General features: G+C 49.6%; 1 protein-coding gene across 1 annotated transcript in view; it reads left to right on the plus strand.

Annotated features, from left to right (window-relative positions):
* Positions 1-20,599, plus strand: part of HPSE2 (heparanase 2 (inactive)) — a 115,026-nt gene that overhangs the window by 66,694 nt on the left and 27,733 nt on the right. The window contains exons 6-8 of the mRNA XM_076338006.1: positions 9,073-9,246; positions 9,835-10,006; positions 19,891-19,938. Of these exons, the coding sequence (XP_076194121.1) occupies positions 9,073-9,246; positions 9,835-10,006; positions 19,891-19,938 (394 nt within the window). The remainder of the gene's footprint in view (positions 1-9,072; positions 9,247-9,834; positions 10,007-19,890; positions 19,939-20,599) is intronic.

Genomic DNA, 20,599 nt, shown 5'->3' on the forward strand with positions numbered 1-20,599 from the left:
GTGAACTGGATGCACAGCTTACCTGGGTTAAGCATTTTACTGGGATTAAATCAACATGTTGAAAACATGTTTCATACCTATACATCTTTCATTCCAGTTTAGCCATGCAGCATGTGCACAGGGTGTTGCTCAGCCCATGCTGCCCAGCTCAATTTTTGCAGGAAAGCGCTGAAAACATCCATCCCCTTGCTGCAGTGTTAGCACTTCAGGTGCTGTCGGAAAAAGTATTTATAAAGAAAACCTCTGCCTTGCAACTGTGGCACCTTGGAAGAATGAAGTGGATGCAGCTTGCCTGAGCAGCAAGTGATGCACAGGGGAGTGGGTCCCCGTGACGGCTGCTGCCGTCTGCCCCGCAGGCACCGCCCCGCAGCCGGCAGGAAGAGGTGAGCATGGGGACAAGCATGATGCTGCCCTTGGGTCTTCTTGCTCTGCGTTGTGTTACAGTGTACGGCTGTACAGCAAGCTACGGCGTTATCTTGTACACACCTGTGTGGGTTTGGGCTGCATGGGGTTTCCCATGCCTGGGAGGTGAGACTCTGTCACAGGAGGAGATCCCCCTCCATGTGGCTTCCTCGGCCGGGGAGCAGCAGTGCGCGGGGACCCAGTCACCTCTCCTCCATGGCAGCACAGAAATGGCTCATGTTTGCGCCTTGGGCCAGATTTAAACCATATAAATCGCCGTCCCCCCCACCCATGGGTAATGCTCTGCAGCTGCTCAGGTACCCCTGCTTCAAAGCCCCCCATCCTGCCATGATCCACAGCCCCCTCCTCCCCGCGAGGCAGCTGGGGGAGGGTATTCAGTCCTCCCATCAACCGTCCCCATCCATCTCCAGCTGCGTGCCTATTTGGGAGCTCGCAGATCACCGAGTGCTTGAAGAGCTGACCACTTCTTGCCTATTTGGGAATGCTTTTAAATTGTTCCAGAAACTGCTGTTTGTTGATAAATCGGGGCGATCACAGAGAAGTGTTTTAGCTAAACTGTGTAAAAGAAGGAATGAGCTGCACTGCAGCACTGCCAGCTGTCATTGGATTTAGAAACACACATCATAGATTTTGTTGCTTTTCAGACAGCTGCGCTTATAGCTGCTCTTATAGCCATATAAAACAGTCATTCTGTCAGCAAACGGTCTGGCAGCGGAGCTGGGTTATATCTGCAGCCGTGTTCCCAAGCCTGGCGGGTTTGCTCCCTCCACATGCATAGGTAAAGCCTGGAGGAAGGCGGCTTTGTAGCTTGAGCTGTAACCTGTCCCCACCGTCGTAGCTTTGCACGGGGTAAAGAGCAAAATGCTGAGCTATGCCCACCAGCTGTGCAGGGGATAGTGCTGACAGGGCTTGTCTTTAGCACCCCTGGTCATTAGGAATGGGTAGTTGCTGCCCTGAGAGGGTGTTTTGGGGGGTTTTACCCCAAGTCTGCAGTTGCTGCTCAAGAGTCTGGCTGATTTACAAACCACAGCTTGTTATAGCAGAACTTACAGCGATCAGGCCCTGTCCTCTACGGTCCACCCTATTTGGACTTTGGAGCTAAAGCTGAGAGCTCCAGGGACCACAATTAGATTTTAAAGGATTTCCTCAAGGGAAGGGAGATAGTGCCGATTTATCAAATTTGAAACTTTTCACGGGAACAATATTGCTTTCAATAAAACCATGTCTAGGAAGGGTTTCCTACCTAACAGACCACCTTTAAATGCCCACTCAGAGTAGTATTTGAATGTTTTATACACATTTTATTTGCATTCCTTTATACAAAGTGGAATGACTTCAAGCAAACTAGCCTACCTGCATCAGGAGGCTACTCCACGAGTGAGTTATGAGAGCAGGAGTGAGTTATTGCTGCGCATGCTGTTTCACACCGATCCCTCGTGCAAACGGTGTCAAGTGAGAAGTAGCTGTAACACAGGCTATCTCTGTCTCTCGATGGGATGAGCTGCCTCCCGCAGAGGCCCCGAGGACGCCCAGTGGTGCAGGCACTGCAGAGCAGTGAGGATGCTGATGAGCTGTACCCATGTTTTCTCTGGAGCAGTTTCCATGGATCAAGCCCAGTGATCTGGGGTGGCCAACAGGGTGCACAAGAGCAGGTGGTGCTCACAGACTTATTTTCTCTTGCTGGGTTCTTCTGCTCTGCTCAAACCTGTAGCCCTCTCCCCGCCCACCTCTGTTTTCCTCTGAAACTTTAGAAGATGCTGGATTCATCCTGATCCAAACGGGAAGATGTCTTAAGTTATGCAGCAGAAGAAAGCAGCTTTCTTAGCTGTAATGTGATCTTGGTTCCTTCCCAGGCACCAGGCTCGAACAGAGTGTTTGGAAATTGCCCCTCTGGCCATTATCTGAGCTTTACAGCATTTGAAGATTGAACCCAGATCCCACATCTCTTCTGAAGCTCCATGTCAATTTACACTTGTTCCTAGAAGCCATTACTGTCCTGTAAGCTCTTTACCACGCAAGGATTGAAAACAGAGCTATTCTGCCTGTTTGAGCTCTTTTTTTTTTTTTTTGCATGAAGGCAGAGCTCAGGGCTCATTCCTTTTTCTCACCATCCGAGGATTAAGCCCAATCCTGAGTGTTATCCGACCTCGATACCATTTACACACTGAACCCAATGCCTATGGCTTTTATCTGAGCCCTTACAGCATTTGGAAGCGGGCCATGCCCCTTGTCTGGTATCAAAAGCATTATATTAATTTGGGATTCATTCCACAAAATGAGGCTGTCAGCCAGGCTCCTTAGCAATTGGATATTGAACCCAGACCTAGTGGTTGTCTTCCAAGTTATATGCCAGCTGGGAACTCAGCCCACAATCCATGGCTGCCGGCCAAGCTCCTTATTGGCGAGAGATTGACACCAAGCCCCCAGACTGCTATTTCTGTACAGTGGTGGTAAGGACTAAACCTAGCTCACGTGGTCAGCATAATCACCTCTGCATTGGCAGTGAAATGAAAAATCTAGTTAAAGACTTGAATGAATATTGAGGGTCAATGTTCAGCTGCTTAAAGACCAGGGATGATGACAACAATTCCCTTGGAACAAGGCCCCCTCAATACTCCGGGGGGAATAGCCCCAGATCCCCCATCTGTCATCCAGCTGGATATAAAATCCAGGTTCTCATTAACACACAGTCCACAGCATTTCTTTACTGGCTGGCAGTATTAAAGCCAGTTCCTCCAACTTTCAGGTATTCTTCAGATGGGATTAAACTAGATCCCTTTTCTATAGCACTATTAGGCTCTGCCAAAGCACTTCTTGTCACTCAGAAGAGACCTCCAATGCTGCACCTTGCCTTGGGAACCGCTTCCCACACGCAGCATGCCCCCAGCCTTTGCTTCTCCATAGAGCAATGCAGAAGTCTGGGAGGTAAATGAGAGCAAGGGACGGTTCTGCACACCTCCATCCTCTTTGGGGGAAATCGGGAGCCTGAACAGGTAGAGGGAGCATTTCAGGTGAAACGTGTGTCTGAGGCAAGCAAACTTTTCCCTCCTGCCAGTAATTTTGCCTGGGAATTCTTCAGCATCTTTACACAGTGTGGTTTTACTGCATAGCAAAATGCTTCAGAAGACTGAATTAAAACCAAACAGCTTCCCAGCTGGGATGGTCATCATTAGAATGCAATTTCCAGCAACTATGTGGGTTTCTTGGTAGCCTCGAAATCTTTAAAATTCTCTTTAAGCAGCAACTTTGAAGGAATGGCTAGCATGCAGCTAGAATAGGAAAATCTTCCCATGATGCAGTGGATCAAGCTGGATGTTATAGTGCATACGGACAGTGTGGGATGTTGCTTTTCCTCTGAACTTGCAGTGATGGTGAAGGCTACTCTTTGGTGCTCTAACTGTGCAAATTGTGGATGGGGGGTTCTGGTTTCCCTGTCTGAACCCCTACCGTGACTGGGGATGGAATCCACGGGAAGATTTCAAGCCAGTTTTGCAGACCTGTCCCATGGGTCTGGAGTTACTCTGATGGCCTGTTGCGTATCTTCTGATTCATATTTATTTGCTAAGAAAACATTAAGTCCTTGCTACACACATGTGGTTTTATGAGGATTTTCAGCCCAAGAGAGCCAGTGGAAATGGGATTCAGCTGACTATAGTGGCAATTTGTTTGTAAATAAATTTTCCATGTACCCACTTGTTCTTCTGTAAGTGGGAAATACCTCTCTTTTTCCATCCGTTGCGCTCGCCAGCGATCTTACTCATCTCCTGTCTGAACACTCTGTACCACCCTTTCTGCCCCCTCCCTGCAAAGCTCTCTTTGGGCTTCTCTTTGCTCTTTGCCAGGTCTTTCCCAACCCCTTCCCTCTGCTATCTCGTGTGGGGTCCTCAAGGAGCAGGAGATGCTGCTGGCTTCGGTGCTGGCACCAGGAGCTGTTTGCAGGGACGCTCCAGATATTGATCGGAATTAATGGGGAATGCAGAGTCGAGCAATACCCATGATTAGTTGAAATCATTATTTCTAGAACTGCATTTCTTTGCTTTATCAACAGAAGCGTTCATCTGTTGTGCATTTGCTTGGTCTCTCAGCTAACCTGCAGATCTGGGGAGTGCGGTGTGTGCTGCCCGCTCCGCACTCAGCTCTCGCCCTGTCCTCCTTGGCGCTGGCACGCGATGTACGTGCAAGAGATGGACGTGGTGAACGGTGGGGATAGAGGGAGAACAAGCTCTTCTTTCCTGTCCTCCTGGTTTACTTCCCAGAGTTACGAAAGCTCCAGGCACGCCATGCCATGCCCCGCCACCCCTCAGCCCTCTGGCTGATCTCAGCCTCCGTCTCAGCATGCACATGAATTTCCACTCTTTGTGCTAAACCCTGCCAAAGCAAAATTCCTGAAGCAGAACAAAAAATGTGGAAGACTTTCAAACCCAGAGATTATTGAACTGTCCCTCTTACCAAATGGCAGTCAATACTATGTTCTTTATAAAGTCTCTTGTATAATGTTTAATTCAGTAACTACAACTGGAAAGTCTTTCCAATTATTTTGAACTGCCAGAGACGTTTTAATGTGCCTCAGATTTTGTGTGGGCATACCACAGAGTTAAGTGCCATCCATCTTTTAGAGAACTTTAAAATTGAGCCTCGTATAAAAAGGAGAAAAATGGGAAAGAATCCCAAAGGACGTACTTGTCCCACCACCATTTGTGGCCTCACAGACACCTTCTCCTGCATTTTCAAATTGTTTGTCTCCCTCTGTGCAGGGCGAGAGACCCATGAAAACAGCCAAAATCTTTAATTCCTGTGCAGAGCTTCAGCTGAGGGCAGGACTGTGAGCAGATCTTCACTGGCGGCTACCCAGCCATGCATCGTCGGGCGGTGTTCACTCTCCAGATGCGTCCAAGCCTCTGCAACCGAGGATGTAAAAGGTTGAGAAAGCCCAAATATCTTCTGATTTCTTTTTTGTGCCAGGGCCAGGGGGCCTCTGTCTCTGCCTACGGGCTGCTGTTAGTCCCAAACCCACTGAGGCAGGCGCCCATCCCCGCTGAAACCTGCCAGCAAGCACTGCCGTTGGGTGCGAGGGAGCGGAGCACGTAGCCTTGCTGCCTTGGTTAGCCTCACTCCGACTACATGAGCATTAGTAAGTGGCAGAAGCCGACTCTCTGCATCCTTGTACTTTTTTTTTTCTTTCCCTTTTTTTCATCTTTTTTTTTGCTTTATTCCTTCTCCCTGAGCTCAGTGGCATGTGAGCACTGAGCGTGTGCATCTCTGCGCCGGGCGGAGGGGGAGAAGGGGCAAGGAAAACGTCTTATAAATCCAGTTCTGCTCTATTAAGATTCATTCTGGTATGACAATGGCTTTTTCTATTGAAATGCTTTGTAAAAGTCTTGCCTAATGATCTGTTAGCTGGGGAAAGGTTAAATTCCTGGAAGATTTTCTGTGTTTGATGAAGAAAAAACAGTGCCATTATCTAGAATTCAAAGTGAGTTTTAGCCAGCTGTTAATAATACTGCGATTCCTCATGTTCTCATTACTCAGAAGTAATGTGGCCATCCCTAGTCATGGCAGTAAAATATTTATAGCATTCTCTTTTGGCCTTGTTTGTACTTATGGAGGGCTGGACATCACTTGACATCTTCTAAATATGCTTCTTTTTGTGCCTTAGCCACCCATGACAGTACTCTTCTCATCTAACCGCAGCTGTCTGCAACAGAGTTGTCCAGTTTAAGGTGGTCACCTCAGGAGGCATCAGATATGCTCTTTAACCACTAACAGTTGGGCATCTTGTGCAAACTGGCCATCAAGGTTCTGCTAGAGTCACTGGAGAGACTGGTGCTTCCAGATTCACACCATCCTTAGGCGGCTGCCAAGGATAAAGGAGATAAATGGGCTTGACACCTGATACTCTTGATACCAAGAGTGCCCATATTAACAATTTGGTTTGATGCAGAAATAGGTTTATTAGTAGTTTTCTGCTCTTTGCAGCCTCGTTGCAGTCTGCAGGTCGGTTTGTGTGCTGGGAGACCACTAGAAACCTGCAGGAGCAACCCCCAGACATCTGTGTGTTTCTCCTAGCTCTCTCCCCTGATCACTGAGGTTTCCAGCTCGGAAGGTCGTGGCAGAACATGAAATACACGTGGCATCTCTGTGTCCAGGCGCATGGAAACAAAATAAGTGTTATGGGGAAAATACAATTTCACAGTGGCAGGCCCTGTGCTGGGATAAACAGGCGGCTTGTTTCCTCCGGTGGATGCATGGAAAATCAATTCCCAGTCCTCTGCAAAGGCTCCTAAACATGAACCAAATCCCATCCTGTAGTACTTAAGAACTACAACTGTTTTGGACCAGTGAAAAGGTTTCATTTCTAGCAGGGGAACTGCAGGTAATGCCTTTTTGCTATCTTCATGTTGTCATTTAGGTGTCTATCTTATCCTCTTTATAGGAGTCTCATTTCAAGTGCAGCTTTTTGCCTGGAGGTCTGAAGTAAATGAGTATTAAGTAGCTGTATCTGTCTCTAATTCACTAAACATCCAGAAAAACAGCTAATGTGCCTGAACCAGTGGGATGAATACATTAGATTAATCTAATTCAGCTACTTTTCACTCAAACAGCCAGTAGCGTTTAGAAAAAGGTTGTGAAGGGATTAGGAATTTCTTTTCCACATTTTTACTTTCTTTTCCTTTCCATAATTTTGCTGCGTTCCATTAAACGTTAGCTGTTCAGTTAGCTTATTTCCTTGACCCTCCTTAAAACATTGCTTTTAAAATAAGTTTATTATTCTCAGACCTCAGAGCTGGCTCCGTATTCACCGAGGCTTTCAGTGACCAGGAAAGGCGACAGAATAAACCCAGACACACAGGCTGTGAGCAGCTTATTGGGACTGGAGCGAGCAGCTCCTGGCTGTCACCATCTCACTTGCACCTTGGTCCAGCAGTGCGGGCACAGGGAGTCTCAGAGCATCGCCCCTGGGCTTAGAACAATTCCCTGAGCGTGCGGTCGCCTCCTCTCCATCCCCTTCAGCTCCCTTGGCCATGGTGGTGCATGCTGGTACCTTAGTGCCATGGCAAGTCTGATGTATGTATCCTCTGCTCCTTTATACCCCTCTTTATTAGAAATATGTAAAGAGACCCAGAGCAGGCTGCCTAGACTCTTCAGTTTAACAGCAAATTACTGGTAGCTGCTCTTGGTGTGCGTATTTCTCACTGCGGTTCAGTCTAGATCAGGATTACCTCACTTGCCAGAGAGAACGTCATATGCAATTGTGTCAAAAGCCTTAAAAACCATCAAGGTATAAGACCTAAATGGCTGCTTTGCTGCCCGCAAGCCCTGCTCTCCTGTCAGTAGACTGCTTGAGTGTGATTTGTTCTTGACACATTCCTGTGGCTGTTGATCATCTCCTTATATTTTGTAAGTGCTGACAAGCAGCTTGATTATTTGTCCAAGTATTTTTCTGGGACCTGAAGCTGGTCTGCCTACTCTGTAATTCCCCAGCATCTCCTTCCCCTCTTCTGAAAGTGGAGCCCTCAGTCTGCCCTCCCCAGCCCCCTGGAACCTCCCCATTCCCAGTGGCACGTCACAGTTAAGTGGTTGCATCTCTGAGGCTGCTTCAGGAAGCTCACCGAGTGTCCTGGGATGCAGTTCAACAGGCAGGGATGATTGAAAACACCACAGTTATCTAATTACTCCCTAACCAAATCTCCTCATGCTGTCGTGTGAGTTCATATCCTGCTAACACTGGCATTAGCTTCATCAGGCATTTGATTGCTTTTGAATTTTTAGGGAAGATTGAAGCAAAAAAAGGCATTAAGCGTTTTGGGTCTCCCAGCAGCACCCTGTGCTAATGTCACTCCCCCCTGAATAGTGGGTCAGCTCTTTCTTTGCTCTCTACTTCTGCTGCTGGCTGGTGCCCCACTGCTCATCAAGGCCACAGCGCGGCAGGGCAGATGCCAGCTGGGAAGCTTTGGGGCCAGCAGGTAGGACATGAATCCTGTGAAGACCCCAGGATGGCAGGAGGGCCACCCCAGCAGCAGGGCTTGGCCAGGCTGTCACCAGGCAGGGAGTCCTCCTCTCTGCCTGAGCTCAAGGGGTGGCACAAAGCTCCTCTCTTTGTGTGCAGAGCAGAGGTTAGCTGGGTGCGCGGTGCACACCTTGGAGGCTCTACTTGATTGTTGCTGGGGCTTGGTTACTGCACAGGGGGCTGTGGGAGCAGATAGCAGGCTGTGGTGGCGTGCAGCAGAGGTGGCTGTGAGCTGGGAGCCCTGGGGTGGTGATTTCCTCCTCTGCTCCCCAGGCACTGCAGGGATCTGCTCTGAAAGAGATGCAAGGCAGGATAAGCACAGGGAAGGCTGAACTTTCCTTGCCAAGAGCAGATGAAAAGAGATGTTATAAAGTCACTTGTCTCTGGTAACATGGCCCCTAGCTCTGACACTTGGTGGAGGGCATCCAAGTTTCATGCTGGAAGGAGATGAGCCCACACCTGGAATCCTATCCCGGTTTCAAAGCTCAGGTGCATTTCTGCGGTTACAGATGTCACGGGGATGGCATTTGACCCTGGCTCATCCTACACAGAAGGCAAGGTCTGATGGACAGCAGGATCATTTGAACCTCCCTGGAACTAGGTTTCATTTGAATTACAAACTGGTTTTTGTTTCTTCCCAGCCAGGTCTCTAGACAAACTCTATAACTTTGCTGACTGCTCTGGCCTTCACTTGATCTTTGCACTGAATGCTTTGCGCCGAAATCCCAACAACTCCTGGAACAGCTCCAATGCCCTCAGCCTGCTGAAGTACAGTGCCAGCAAGAAGTACAACATCTCCTGGGAGCTGGGCAACGGTGAGTGTGGGAATAGGAGAGACACGGGAATGGAGCTCACTGTAGCAGAAAGATATTCCCTTTTGGAAGAGGATATTTGCAAATCCCAGGATGCTTTGCCAATGTAGTTTCAGAGGGATTTAAAGGCCCCTGCTATAAGGCAGCACCATCTCTAAGACAGACCTGGCATGTGTTAGCACCTTAGATGGACGTTTCCATTAGTTGGTATTAAGCACATGAAATGCTTCTGCCCCGGCTGCTGGGCACAGCCAGTCCTGGGGTGGCCAGACCAGCAGCTCTATGGACTTGTATGGTGGCTGCAGTGCCAGGGGAACGTGGGGACCCTACAGGGACAGGAGTATGACACCAAAGTGCAGTTCCTTCACCCAGCACACAGCAGAAGGGGCGCGGGAGGAGATGCTGGCACAGGAGAGCAGGCGATGGCCCTCATCCACTCCTCAGAGGCTCCTTCTGCTGCTCCGCAGAGCAGGCAGGCAGCTCTGCGGAGCTCAAGCTGTGCAACAGCATGTGAGCTGTGTGTCTCTCTCTGGAAGCACAGATGAAGGAGCGTAGCTGGCAAGCCTTGCTTTTCTATTTTTATTTTTCCAGAGCCCAATAACTATCGGACCCTGATCGGCCGCTCGGTGAACGGCAGCCAGCTGGGGAAGGACTACATCCAGCTGAGAAGCCTGCTGCAGCTTATCCGCACTTATTCCAGAGCAAACCTCTACGGGCCGAACATTGGGAGGCCCAGAAAGAACGTCATCGCTCTCCTGGAAGGGTAAGTGATGTTGCTTTGATCAAGAAGAGATCAGAAATCCCTCCTGAGACTAATGCCCTTTGCAGCAGGTAGACTTGCTCTTTGGCTTCCCAATGTCCAACAGCTGCCAGGACAGCGAGGCTCTGGGCAGCTCAGCCACCGCAGTGCCAGGGGCTTGGGAACATGGTTGTTTGTGCTGCTAAACTTCTGCAAAGGTCCCTGGTGGGATTTTGGTCTGGGCTGATTAACACTCTCCCAAGTATTCCCAGCATTTCCCACCTTGTTGAGCTGTGAAGATAACGCAGTGGTGTGGATGCAGGGCCAGGAGGTGGGTCCTGGCACCACTTACCAGTGTAGATGTTGTCTCCGAGTCCTCCTGGACAAATTGCTTTGCTCTTCCCATTTGGTGACTTCTTCTCCCTGTGCTTTCTCCATCTGTGCAGAGGAAGAACCTGTAGCAACTTTCTTCACTGGCCAAGCCCTCTGCTCCCTCCTAGGAGAATTGGTTTGTCTCTAGTTTGGGGAGGCCAGAGGTGGAGAAGGAATGGTGACAGTGAGGGACGCAGACACCTGGAGGTGACATTGGACAGCTACAGGAACCAGGGAGGTGTGGGAGCCTGCTGGCAGCAGGAATTGGGACTGTGTGGCTTGAAGACCGTGCAGCAGAGGGGAAATTCCCTGCAGGACTGTAAACAGAAACTCCAGTGCAGAGGGCTGGGCAGGGGGAGGTGTGGAAGGGACTCTGCTGGGAGCAAAGCTGGGTCTAGCATTCATTAACATCTGCATGAATGATCTGGCAGAAACAATAAACAGCACACTGATGCAGTCCCCGGCGAGGCGGGGAGGGAGCCAGGGCCAGATTCTCAGCTCTGCTGCAGCAGCACAAAGAGACCATAAAGCTGGTGGAACCAGCTGCGATGCCAGCATCCCTCCCACTGACGAAAGTGGGGGAGCAGCCCCTGCACCCACACCATGGCTGCCGCCGATGCCACATGGGCGCATCGCTCGCCGGAGCCCCGGCGTTCAGTACGGTGCGGGGGGAGTTACAAGATGTTGTAGTAGCCTTGATCAGCAGGAAATCTTTTAGCGCCGGGAGGAGCAGGCTGAGTAAGAAAAACAACAGGGATGAGAGCCAAGAAGCTCTTAGAGAAAGGGAAGTCCTACTGCTGCGTTTGCCCTTCGTGCGCCGCAGCCAGGTCCCAGGGAAGAGGGGTCGGAAGAGCTGAGTCGCACGGCCAGGGTGGTCTGGCAGCTCTGCATTGCTGGAGCCACGCTCTGACTGACGGTGACCCCGGGAGCGAGGCTGTAGCATACAATCTGATGGAGAGGCTGGCAGAAACACCATCTCGAATGAAAGGGAAGGAAGGTAAGAGCTAGGGTTTGAGCAGCCCTGGTGATGGGACGGTGGGAGCTCTCCAGACCCCCACATTGGTCTGAAAGAGCTGTAATAAGCATGCCTACTCTCCAAGCTATATGCTGTTTCTCTGCTGCCATCCCTGCCTGCCAGGGTGATACTGGTCCACAGGCGCTCAAAGTGATTTCTCTCTCCCATGAAGAAACTTTGTGTCCTGCACTCCAAACCCCGGTGTCTGCAGCTCATGGCGAGTGGCACGTGCCTGCATGGCCTTAAAGCCCACGGGGTCCTGTGAGACAAGAGCTGCTTGTCTTTCCACATAAAGACCCCATTATTACCAGGCAGGGTGTAAAGAGGAGGAACAAGTCTGATTACACAAAGACAAAGGGCTAAACGCTCATTTGCAGTATTTGGAAATGGAGTTGCAAAAAGACAAACAAATAAACCCCAGTGCCTAAGCTGCTTGACAGCGTGAGCTTTATTCCCAGCAGCTCCCTGAGGTCTCTTCAGTACTCTCGGTTAGTGCTACTGAGAGCTCTGCCTTCTGCAGGAGCATCGCAGAACTAGTCAATGGGATGTGGCTGAGCATGTGCCTGGGGCTGTAACAGCCAGGACATGCCTCTGGGGATCCTGAATGAGCACCACACAGTCAGCAAGCAGGAGAAAGGAGAAGGAATTTAGGAAGATGCTCTCAATGGCAAGCCTGCTGCTTGCCTTGCTAGACCACCGTGAGTGGTCTACATAGTGCTCGCAGTAGGATGAAGGCTCTAGAGCAAATAAAGTGTGTGCAGTTAATAGTCCCGATGATGTGAAATCTGCAAAGTTTTGCTCTTATTTTAAAAAAATGTGATGAACAGCAGAAGTCAACCAGATAGGAAGAGATATGCCAAGTGGAAGATTATGACTCAAGTGTTAAGTAAGGCTGGAGGGAAGAGATGATACACCCCAGCGCAGAAGTCGGGATGGGTGGATTAGTCTGCCAGGCAAGCAGTGCCCTATTACACAAAGTGAGGAAGTGGATTTGGGGGGGGCAAATAATGGAAACAAGCTGAAGTGAGAAAGGAGAGCTCAAAGAGGCCCAGGGAGTGTGATCTCTGACAGTAGAAGCTGGAGTTAGATGTTCTCCAGGGAAAGCTTCTAGAGTTACCTGAGGTGCTGAAACATTCAGAATAGTCTCATTGTGAAGTATTACCTAAAATTACATTTTCCTGTTGCATGCTCTGTGTTCCAAACATTGTAGTCTATTGTTTAACCATTATCTCAAGCAACAAAGCTAAACTTATTCTTTATGTTTAAACCTTGTCCTGCAATAATGGTAGTGTCGACACAAATTGGGCATTGCACTCTGCTGTGCACCAGGCTCTGTCTGTCTCAGTGGTGGGAGATGGACACCTCCAGGGCCATTCTGACCCAATCCTAGGGCCTGTCCTCCAGGACAGGGTGGGAATGAACCCCTCCTGGGGCGCCACCTTTCTCTGGGGTCTGCTAGACAGGCTAGATGATGAGTGCAGATCAGGCACCTGAAGGTTTGCGGCATGTAGGGGTGTGTGCACGCTGTCCCACTGCAAAGGCTGTCCTTAGGCAGGTGACACTGAGCTGTGCTGGGTGAAACCTATGCACTTTCTGATGATGGAGGTAGGATATGGTGAGGGGAGGAGAGCCCTGCCTGAAACGCAGCAGCACAGGCTTTGCACACCCTTCACTGCTGAGTTATTGCTCCTGAGCTCTTGCACCACCCTGCACAGTGCAATGGCTCAGAGTAGCCACAGAGTGTATCAGTGTCACTCTGGGCTGGCAAGTCCAGGAGACTGGACCAGGACCGCTACTGCTGATGTAAGGATGGGCTCTGCAGTGACAGAGCATTGCTCCGATGGCTGGGGCCTGCTGTGCGGGAGGCTAGAAATGGTGTCTTGTGAACGCACAGGTGCAAGAGGGAATTTCTCCAGACACAACCAACAGTTGAGTTTGATGAGGTGTTAATTAGACCATTCATGCAGCCTGAGCTGTTGGAGAGCAGACCATGTTAGCTACCTACCGCGTCTGCGGGTACAGGAATCCCAGAACTGCTCAGAATTTTCTTGGGGAAAAAATTGTGAGATTCTAAGGAATTAACATAGATTTTAACAGCAGATCAGGAATCAGACACAAAGGTTAACGCGTGACTGAATTACACATTCAGTGCTGGAAGGGAAGAAATGTGAGGGAAAGCTATTAGGAAGAAGAGATGCTAACACGTGTTAAAGCTCAGAACATTTGGTACAAAACCTAGGCCAGCACGTCTCGGCAGATTTGGCTAGGGGCTCTCATGACCTTGTTCCTCGGCTGGTGTAGCCTAGTTTTTGCCACTGGATGCTCACAAGCATCGAGGTGTTACCTCCACCACGGCAGGAGCTGCAGTGCCAGGAGGGTAAGGGCTGGCAGGCACTTGTGTCCACGCTAGGCTGGCTGTTGTTGATGCTCTGTGGCCACTTTGGGTCCTGAGCCTGTGAAGTCACCAGAGAAGTGAAAATCTTTCTTGTGTGGAGCTACAGCCTTTCCCTACCTCCTCATCCCCCAGCTCTCAGAGCCACTAGACCTGCTGCCTCCTTGGCTTTCTGTCTGCCCTCTTTCCAGCCCCCTTGGCCCCTTCTTGCTGCTGCTGTCACCATTGCACATCCACCCTCTGGTCACAGAGCCACAGCACCTCCGGCCAGGTGGCAGCAGCAGGCGAGGAAGCTCCCACATGTCAATCCTCACCTTACAAGGCACAAAAGTTTCTCATCCTTTATGATTTTACTGCCTCCTACTCCTGGTTTGTAGTACTTGTGGAGAGTTAACCACCCATCTGGGTCACTTTGGCTTTTTTTGGTGATGATGTCATTCTACAGTGCTCTGAAAGGAGCCCATAAAGGTGAGGAAGCATGTTTTTTCAGTGGTGATGAAGCCCTGCCTGCCTGCCAGCTGTGGACATGGCAGGGTCGGGAGGGGGCTTGGAGACAATGTCTTGATTATCTGTGGGCAGCCCAGGTAGGGGTCAGGTTAAAACCTGTCCCAGTCCTCAGCCCTGCTCCCTGTATCCACAAATCAACCCCAAGGCCAGGTTCTCGTGTTGGTGCTTATGTGGTAGAGGGAGGTGTTAGCTTATAGCTCATGAAATGGCACAGGCTGTACACTTGGGGTCCAACACAACCGGAGGCCAAAGCAAAATCAAGGTGCTAAAAATGGGAGAGTCTTCGGTAGCATTTTTATGATGACTGCCCATGCCTTGTGTCCATGCCGTTACGAGGGCAAAGAGGGCTGTGGCTGCCCGAGCAGGTCAGCACACATCAGTCGGTCCAGGCATTGCTTTTTATCTACAACTTGTTCTGGAGTAGCAGCCAAAGACAGTGTATGGATAGAGCTTGTTTGTTTGAATTCAAGTAGGGAAGAGAAACAAGGAGAGCCTGGAGTAGGCAGTATGCGATGGCATTGTAGAAGTCATTGTCACAGGGTATTGCAGAGGCCAGAAGTGTGTGTTCAGAAAGGGACTGGACAAATCAATGGTGGGAAAAAGCATCAGTGGTAATGCAACATCATGGTCCAAATGCAACCTCCAGAGTCCCAAGGCTGGGTGGGGCAGTCTGGGACATAAAGTCCTCTTTGATAGAAGGCTTGTGCAGCCCTACCATAGATCAAGTTTGTTGAAGAAAGGTGATGCTGAGCAGAGACAGAATACAATATAGCAGCAGATTTATACGTATTCCCCACCAGGCTCTGCTCCCTGCAGTGAAATCCCTGTCTGAAATCTGGCACTGCAGGTCAAAGTCTTTGCAGCATGTGGCGTGAGTTGGGTCTAGTACCTGTCTCTGCTGCTGCAGGTATTTGATTGTGCTACTGGAACCTGAAGAAGTTAGTAAGTGAAGCCTGTGCCCTAGTCACCCTCACCAACCAATTCAGACACGAGATAAAGCTATTTCTACCCATTACTGTTGGCTCAAAGGGCAGAGATCTGCCACCCAGCTCTAGGGATCCACCACGGCACCACAGGCAGGCCAGTGTTGCTCCTACATTTGGGGCTTGGGGGGGTCAGTTTGCTTTTGTAGTACTCCAGGGAGCAACAGCTGAAATAACCCGTGTTTGTGAAGTCCAGCACCCAAGAGTCAGACGACGATGCTAAACCGCCTGGGAGCCTGTGCGATGGTAACTGCTCTCATTGTGCAGCTGCATTCTTTGTTACAGGATCACTTTTTTTTATTATTTAAAGGATGACAATCTGCAATTACCTGCATGGGAAAGAGATTTCCAAATGCAGATGGCTCTTCAATGTATCAGGAATAAGCCTAGGAAGTTCCAGTGGCTGGAAGCTGAAGCCAGACACATTCAGATGAGAAATAACATACTTGGAGGCTAATTAACCGTGGGAGCAATTTGCTTAAGGTTGCAGTAGGTGCTCCGTGACTGGCAAGTATTGAATCAGGACAGGAGATCTATTTCAGAGACCTGCCCGCACTCAAGTGAAAGTTGCAGTCCTGGGAGATGTGGCTATGGGAGATGCTCTGGGAAAGGTCAGATTTGAGCCATGGTTTCACAATATAGAGTTGTGGTGTCAGTATCATCTTGTGGTGTTGCAGCCCTCCTGCCCCACTCTCCCACAGCTCGTTCCTGATCTGTGAGGTGCTGTCCTATGTTATGCCAGTATTACCGTTTCTGGGACAGAGCTGTGAACTGTTTAGGTGACTGATCAATGTTAAATTACATTTTTCTCAGTGATTATTTAAAAGCAAGCTTGAGCTTCAGTTGTAGCTCAACACAGGCCCCACAAGTAGTAATGCTGGCATGGGGTGCTGGCACACAGGCAGTTGCAAGGGTAAGGAGATGGACACTCAAGTGAAAGTTGCGGTTCTGGGAGATGTGGCTATGGGAGATGCTCTGGGAAAGGTCAGATTTGAGCCATGGTTTCACAATATAGAGTTGTGGTGTTAGTATAATCTTGTGGTGTTGCAGCCCTCCTGCCCCACTCTCCCACAGCTCGTTCCTGACCTGTGAGGTGCTGCCCTGCCCGAGGCTCCTGTTCCTCCACGGGCCTCTGACATGTTCTGTTTTCCCACCTAGAGATGCTGCCCCAGCAGATTTTGAGGGCTTTTGCGTTTGCCCAGGTGTCTGATGTGTGGAAGTCCAGCCAGGAATACCGCACGGGCATGCCCTGGGGCTGCCACCCATCTGAATTACAGGGCATCGCTACGGTAGTTGCCCACATTGCCTGCACAGCATGGGCTCAGCTTGTCCCACTGCTCCTGGGAGGGGATTAACTGCACATGCGCTGCACAGTCGATTGGTGCTCACAGAGAAAGGCCAACGTGTAGGAAAATGGCAGATTTACTGCGCCAGCCCAGCCCATCTGTGCAGCACATTGTGCAGGGATCTGAGCCGTCCTGGAAGCATCTGGTTTGCTCTGCCTGTGCTGCACTGCACACATGGACATCGTGCAGTCCAGGAAATCCCAGATAAAAATGTGCCAGCGCTGGTCATTTGGACCTTATGGATCTTCACTGGCCTCAAAATCTGTGGTTTGAGCAGCACAGGTGCTACAGGAATAAAGGGATTAGTAACACCTGTATTCCTAAGCTGAGGATATTCGGATACCTGTGCATCACTGCATCTCCACCTGCCCTGGGCTTTCATCTCTTGCATGTGCAGTACCACTTGTTGGCTGTTGAGCCAACAGCTCTAGGTTCCCTTTGGAGGGTAGAGACCATTGCCCAAGTCATCTGGGGTGCTTCAGGCACAACTCCACCATTAAGGCAGGACTTGAAGTTTTACCAAGAGCTTTTGAACTTCATCCTGCAAAAATCTCAATAAAAGGAAAAAGAAAGAAAGAAAGAAAGAAAAAAAGAAAGAAAGAAAAACAGACATGGAAAGAAAAATTTGAGCTAGATATGCATCTTTTATGGTAAAATTTGAAAATGACCAGAACTAACCGATTTATTTCACTCTTACGGAGACAGAAGAGGAACACTAAGCAAGCCAGGGCCTTTTCTGTCCTGCTTTTGGTCTGTACTGTGCTGCCTGAGTGCCGCCTGTGTCCTAGAACAACATTTTCTCAGGAGCTTTTTAACAACAGGTCAATTAGCTTCCTAGAGACATGGGAGATGGGACAGAGAGATGTCCTGCTTCTGCTGCTCCAGGGATGCTGGAGGTTATACCAAGGGTTTGCTTTGCTTTTCAGTCCTTGCTCAAAGTCCACTGTAGCGGGTGTGTTTGCAGCAGGGCTGTAGGCACTGTGGAAATGGCAAGGAAAACCGGAGAGCTGCTTCTCCCGAGCTCGGTCTGCTCATGGTTTTGGACTGCGAGTGGAGAGTGCCAACCTGAGCCTGAAGAGGTGATTTAGTAAAGTCCAGGGTGGTTTATTTTGTAGCCAGAACATAAAGCATTTGAGGTTAGAAAGCAAGCTGGGCTAATCTTCAAACCCAATTGCAATATATCGATCTTCAAACCCAATATGGATTGTGTTCGTAATTTCAGTTTAGAGTTCATTAGCTCACTCTTGTACACTTCATGCGTTACATTTTAGGCAGCGGTCCCTGTACTGAGCATTTAAAACCTGAGAGTTGGGTTTTTTGATCCTTTTGGCATATTTCCGCACACTTAGATTTGTAGAACAATATTTGCAAAATCCCCTTTTTGCCAGATGACCCATGTGAGTTGCGGGGAGCTTGCACCTCTCCCTCTGGCTGCACCATGGCTGGTCCAGCTGGTCTCCTTGCCCTGCTCAGCTGGGGAGGAACCATCCCCAAACCACTGCCCTGGTACTGGCCTCCTGGGCCTGACCCTCAGGAGAGATGTAAAAGCATTTCTGAAAGGCGAGCCTGGGAACTGAAGCTCACAGCACTGCTAGGCAGCAGAATCAGGGATGCATCAGTGCTACAGGGTTTTACAGCATGTTATTGTTTTTCCATTTCTAATTGTATCTCTTCCCTCTCTGTCCGCGGGGATTTATTACCACTGCCTTTGCCAGTGTCTTCTTATGCTTCACAGGGTCCAGCTGCCCTTTTGTCCCAGTCTATAATTGACCATCGTCATTAATTTAAAGTCAGAATGATTGTTTCCAAGCTATATTTAGCCTGAAGTTTGCTGCTCTTGTTTCAGACCTGATTAGAGGCTCGTGTGCCGGAAAGCTTGCTGTTCTTCCCTGCCATGACAACTGGTCTGATAGAAGGTCTCATGTCTCCTCACAAACCTTCCCTTTCCTTCCCCACCCTCAGTCATGGGGCTGTCCTGGGGGATTTGGGGTCGCAGGACCCACCGCCACTCATCCCTGTGTCCCGGTGGAGTCTGGACAGCTGTGTGATTCCTGTTGTGTTCCCGGGATCCCTGTGCATCAAAGAGCAGCCTGAGACAATACAGCATCGGTTTTTCTCATCACGTTCACTTGCTCAAGCCAATGTCTCCTGTCATGTGCATACATTATCACTTCCAAAATGCATCAGCTACGCAGTGCACGTTACACTACTGAACAGAAAAGCGTGCCTGTCCAGTTGGTGTGTGCCTTTGTGTGTTTTCATATCTCTGCTCCTAAGCGTAAGAATAGAGTAACTGCTTGGGCTTCCTCCTGGGAGCCGCAGTTTTCCAAGGTGCAGTTTGGATTGCTGGACCAGGGAGCCAGGGAGGGACTGTCTTGGATGGCAGCAAGCCTGTGCCAGAGGCTGCTGCTGCAGTGGTCACACACAGTCCCCAAGATGAGGAGTTGCTTTGGTTTTGGCATCAGCAGCGTCAGCAGATATACCTGTGTAGCTTCAAGTCTGACTCAAATAGGAGCTGTCTGGAGGAGGTGTATTGTTTTAAAGATAGTTGGGTCATAAGCCATCAGGAGACTAATACATACACGTAACTCACTGTAACCTTGTGCATGGAAGTGCTGTGGTTAGTAATAGGAACGGGGCAGACTAAAAGTGCACCCAGGTTGGAATCCCATCAGTTTGCTAACAGCCAATGCCCAAGAAAGAGCATCAAAAAAAGGGAAGCACGTAGCAGATTTTGTCCAGCCTTTCCTCCCATCCTCCAATGCTCAGGGGCTTCCTGAGCTGGAGGTGGCATCTTTGCATCTAATAGGTTTGCTGGTTTTTTCTTCCATTTTCTTCCATTTTCCCAGTCCTTGCTTGAGTCCAGGGAAGGAGTTCCTCAGCTTAAATACATGTTGGGTGAAGAAGTGTCTCCTTTTAAGATGAGCATTTAAAACTTTTTCTTTAATCACTACTAGGGTAGTTGCAGTCGTAGAACTAAGTACATACCCCAAGATCTTGTTCCTGAAATGCTGTTGTGCTCCAAAAGCTCTCCCTATCTGCCCCAAAATGATGCTTAAAGCTCTGCTGCCAGCTGGGTTTCACTCCGTTATTCTCAGCTGTGCTTGCTACAAGCATTTGTATTAAGTATAATTTATTCTTTCCATTTAAGGATGCAAAGGTTTCATCAGAAAGGGTCTGTGAGTGCAGTGACCGCCTTTGGTATCCTGTGATGTAGGGTGGGCATTGGTTGTTGTAGGACTTCGCGTGTGACAACATTGGGCTTAAACAGTTTCTTCTTCTGTTTCCTATAGGTTCATGAAAGTGGCTGGCAGCACGGTGGATGCTGTTACCTGGCAACAGTAGGTATTCACCATTTCTTCTACTTTCCAACACTAATTGCGGTGATCAGACGACGACGCTGGGAGCAGAGCTGATGCGCTGTCTGGGTGTGAAAGGGGACAGACTTTGACAGCCACCTTCTCTGTCCTCCTGCTGCATTTAAATAGGTGAAATAGGCTCTGTCCCTCTCTCTGGAGCCTCTCGAACAAATACAGGAGGGGATGTATTAACCTTTACCACTACAGCTGAGACAGAGGCTAAAAATACCACTGCCTGCATGCCTGGCCTGCCTGATGGCTGGAAACAAACCCTGTGCTGGACTGCCGAGTCCCCGGAGGCAGCTGGGAGGACAGGCAGCTCTGGTGGTAGCCGGGGTGGGGATGACAGGGAAGCAAAAGCCGCGTGTGACACATGTACGGGACTATCTGAAAGCCCTTTTCCTTTCCCCCCCGATCACTGTCTCCCTGCAACCACTGGCCTGAAGCTAAGCTGGTTTGGCCCAGAGGAGGGGGAGGCAGCTTAGTTCAACGGTAAATGCGTAATGCCCTATTCCCCGCTCCGTTTTGTAAGGGTCTCGGATGTCCGTAGACACGCCGCTGTCCTGCACTGCAGATGAGGCCCCAGAAGCAGATGTCAATGGAAAGGAGGTGAACATCCAAGATCCAGGCCCCAGTGGGGCTG

The sequence above is a fragment of the Aptenodytes patagonicus genome, chromosome 5 (genome assembly GCF_965638725.1).
Source record: "Aptenodytes patagonicus chromosome 5, bAptPat1.pri.cur, whole genome shotgun sequence".
Classification (NCBI taxonomy): Eukaryota; Metazoa; Chordata; class Aves; order Sphenisciformes; family Spheniscidae; genus Aptenodytes; species Aptenodytes patagonicus.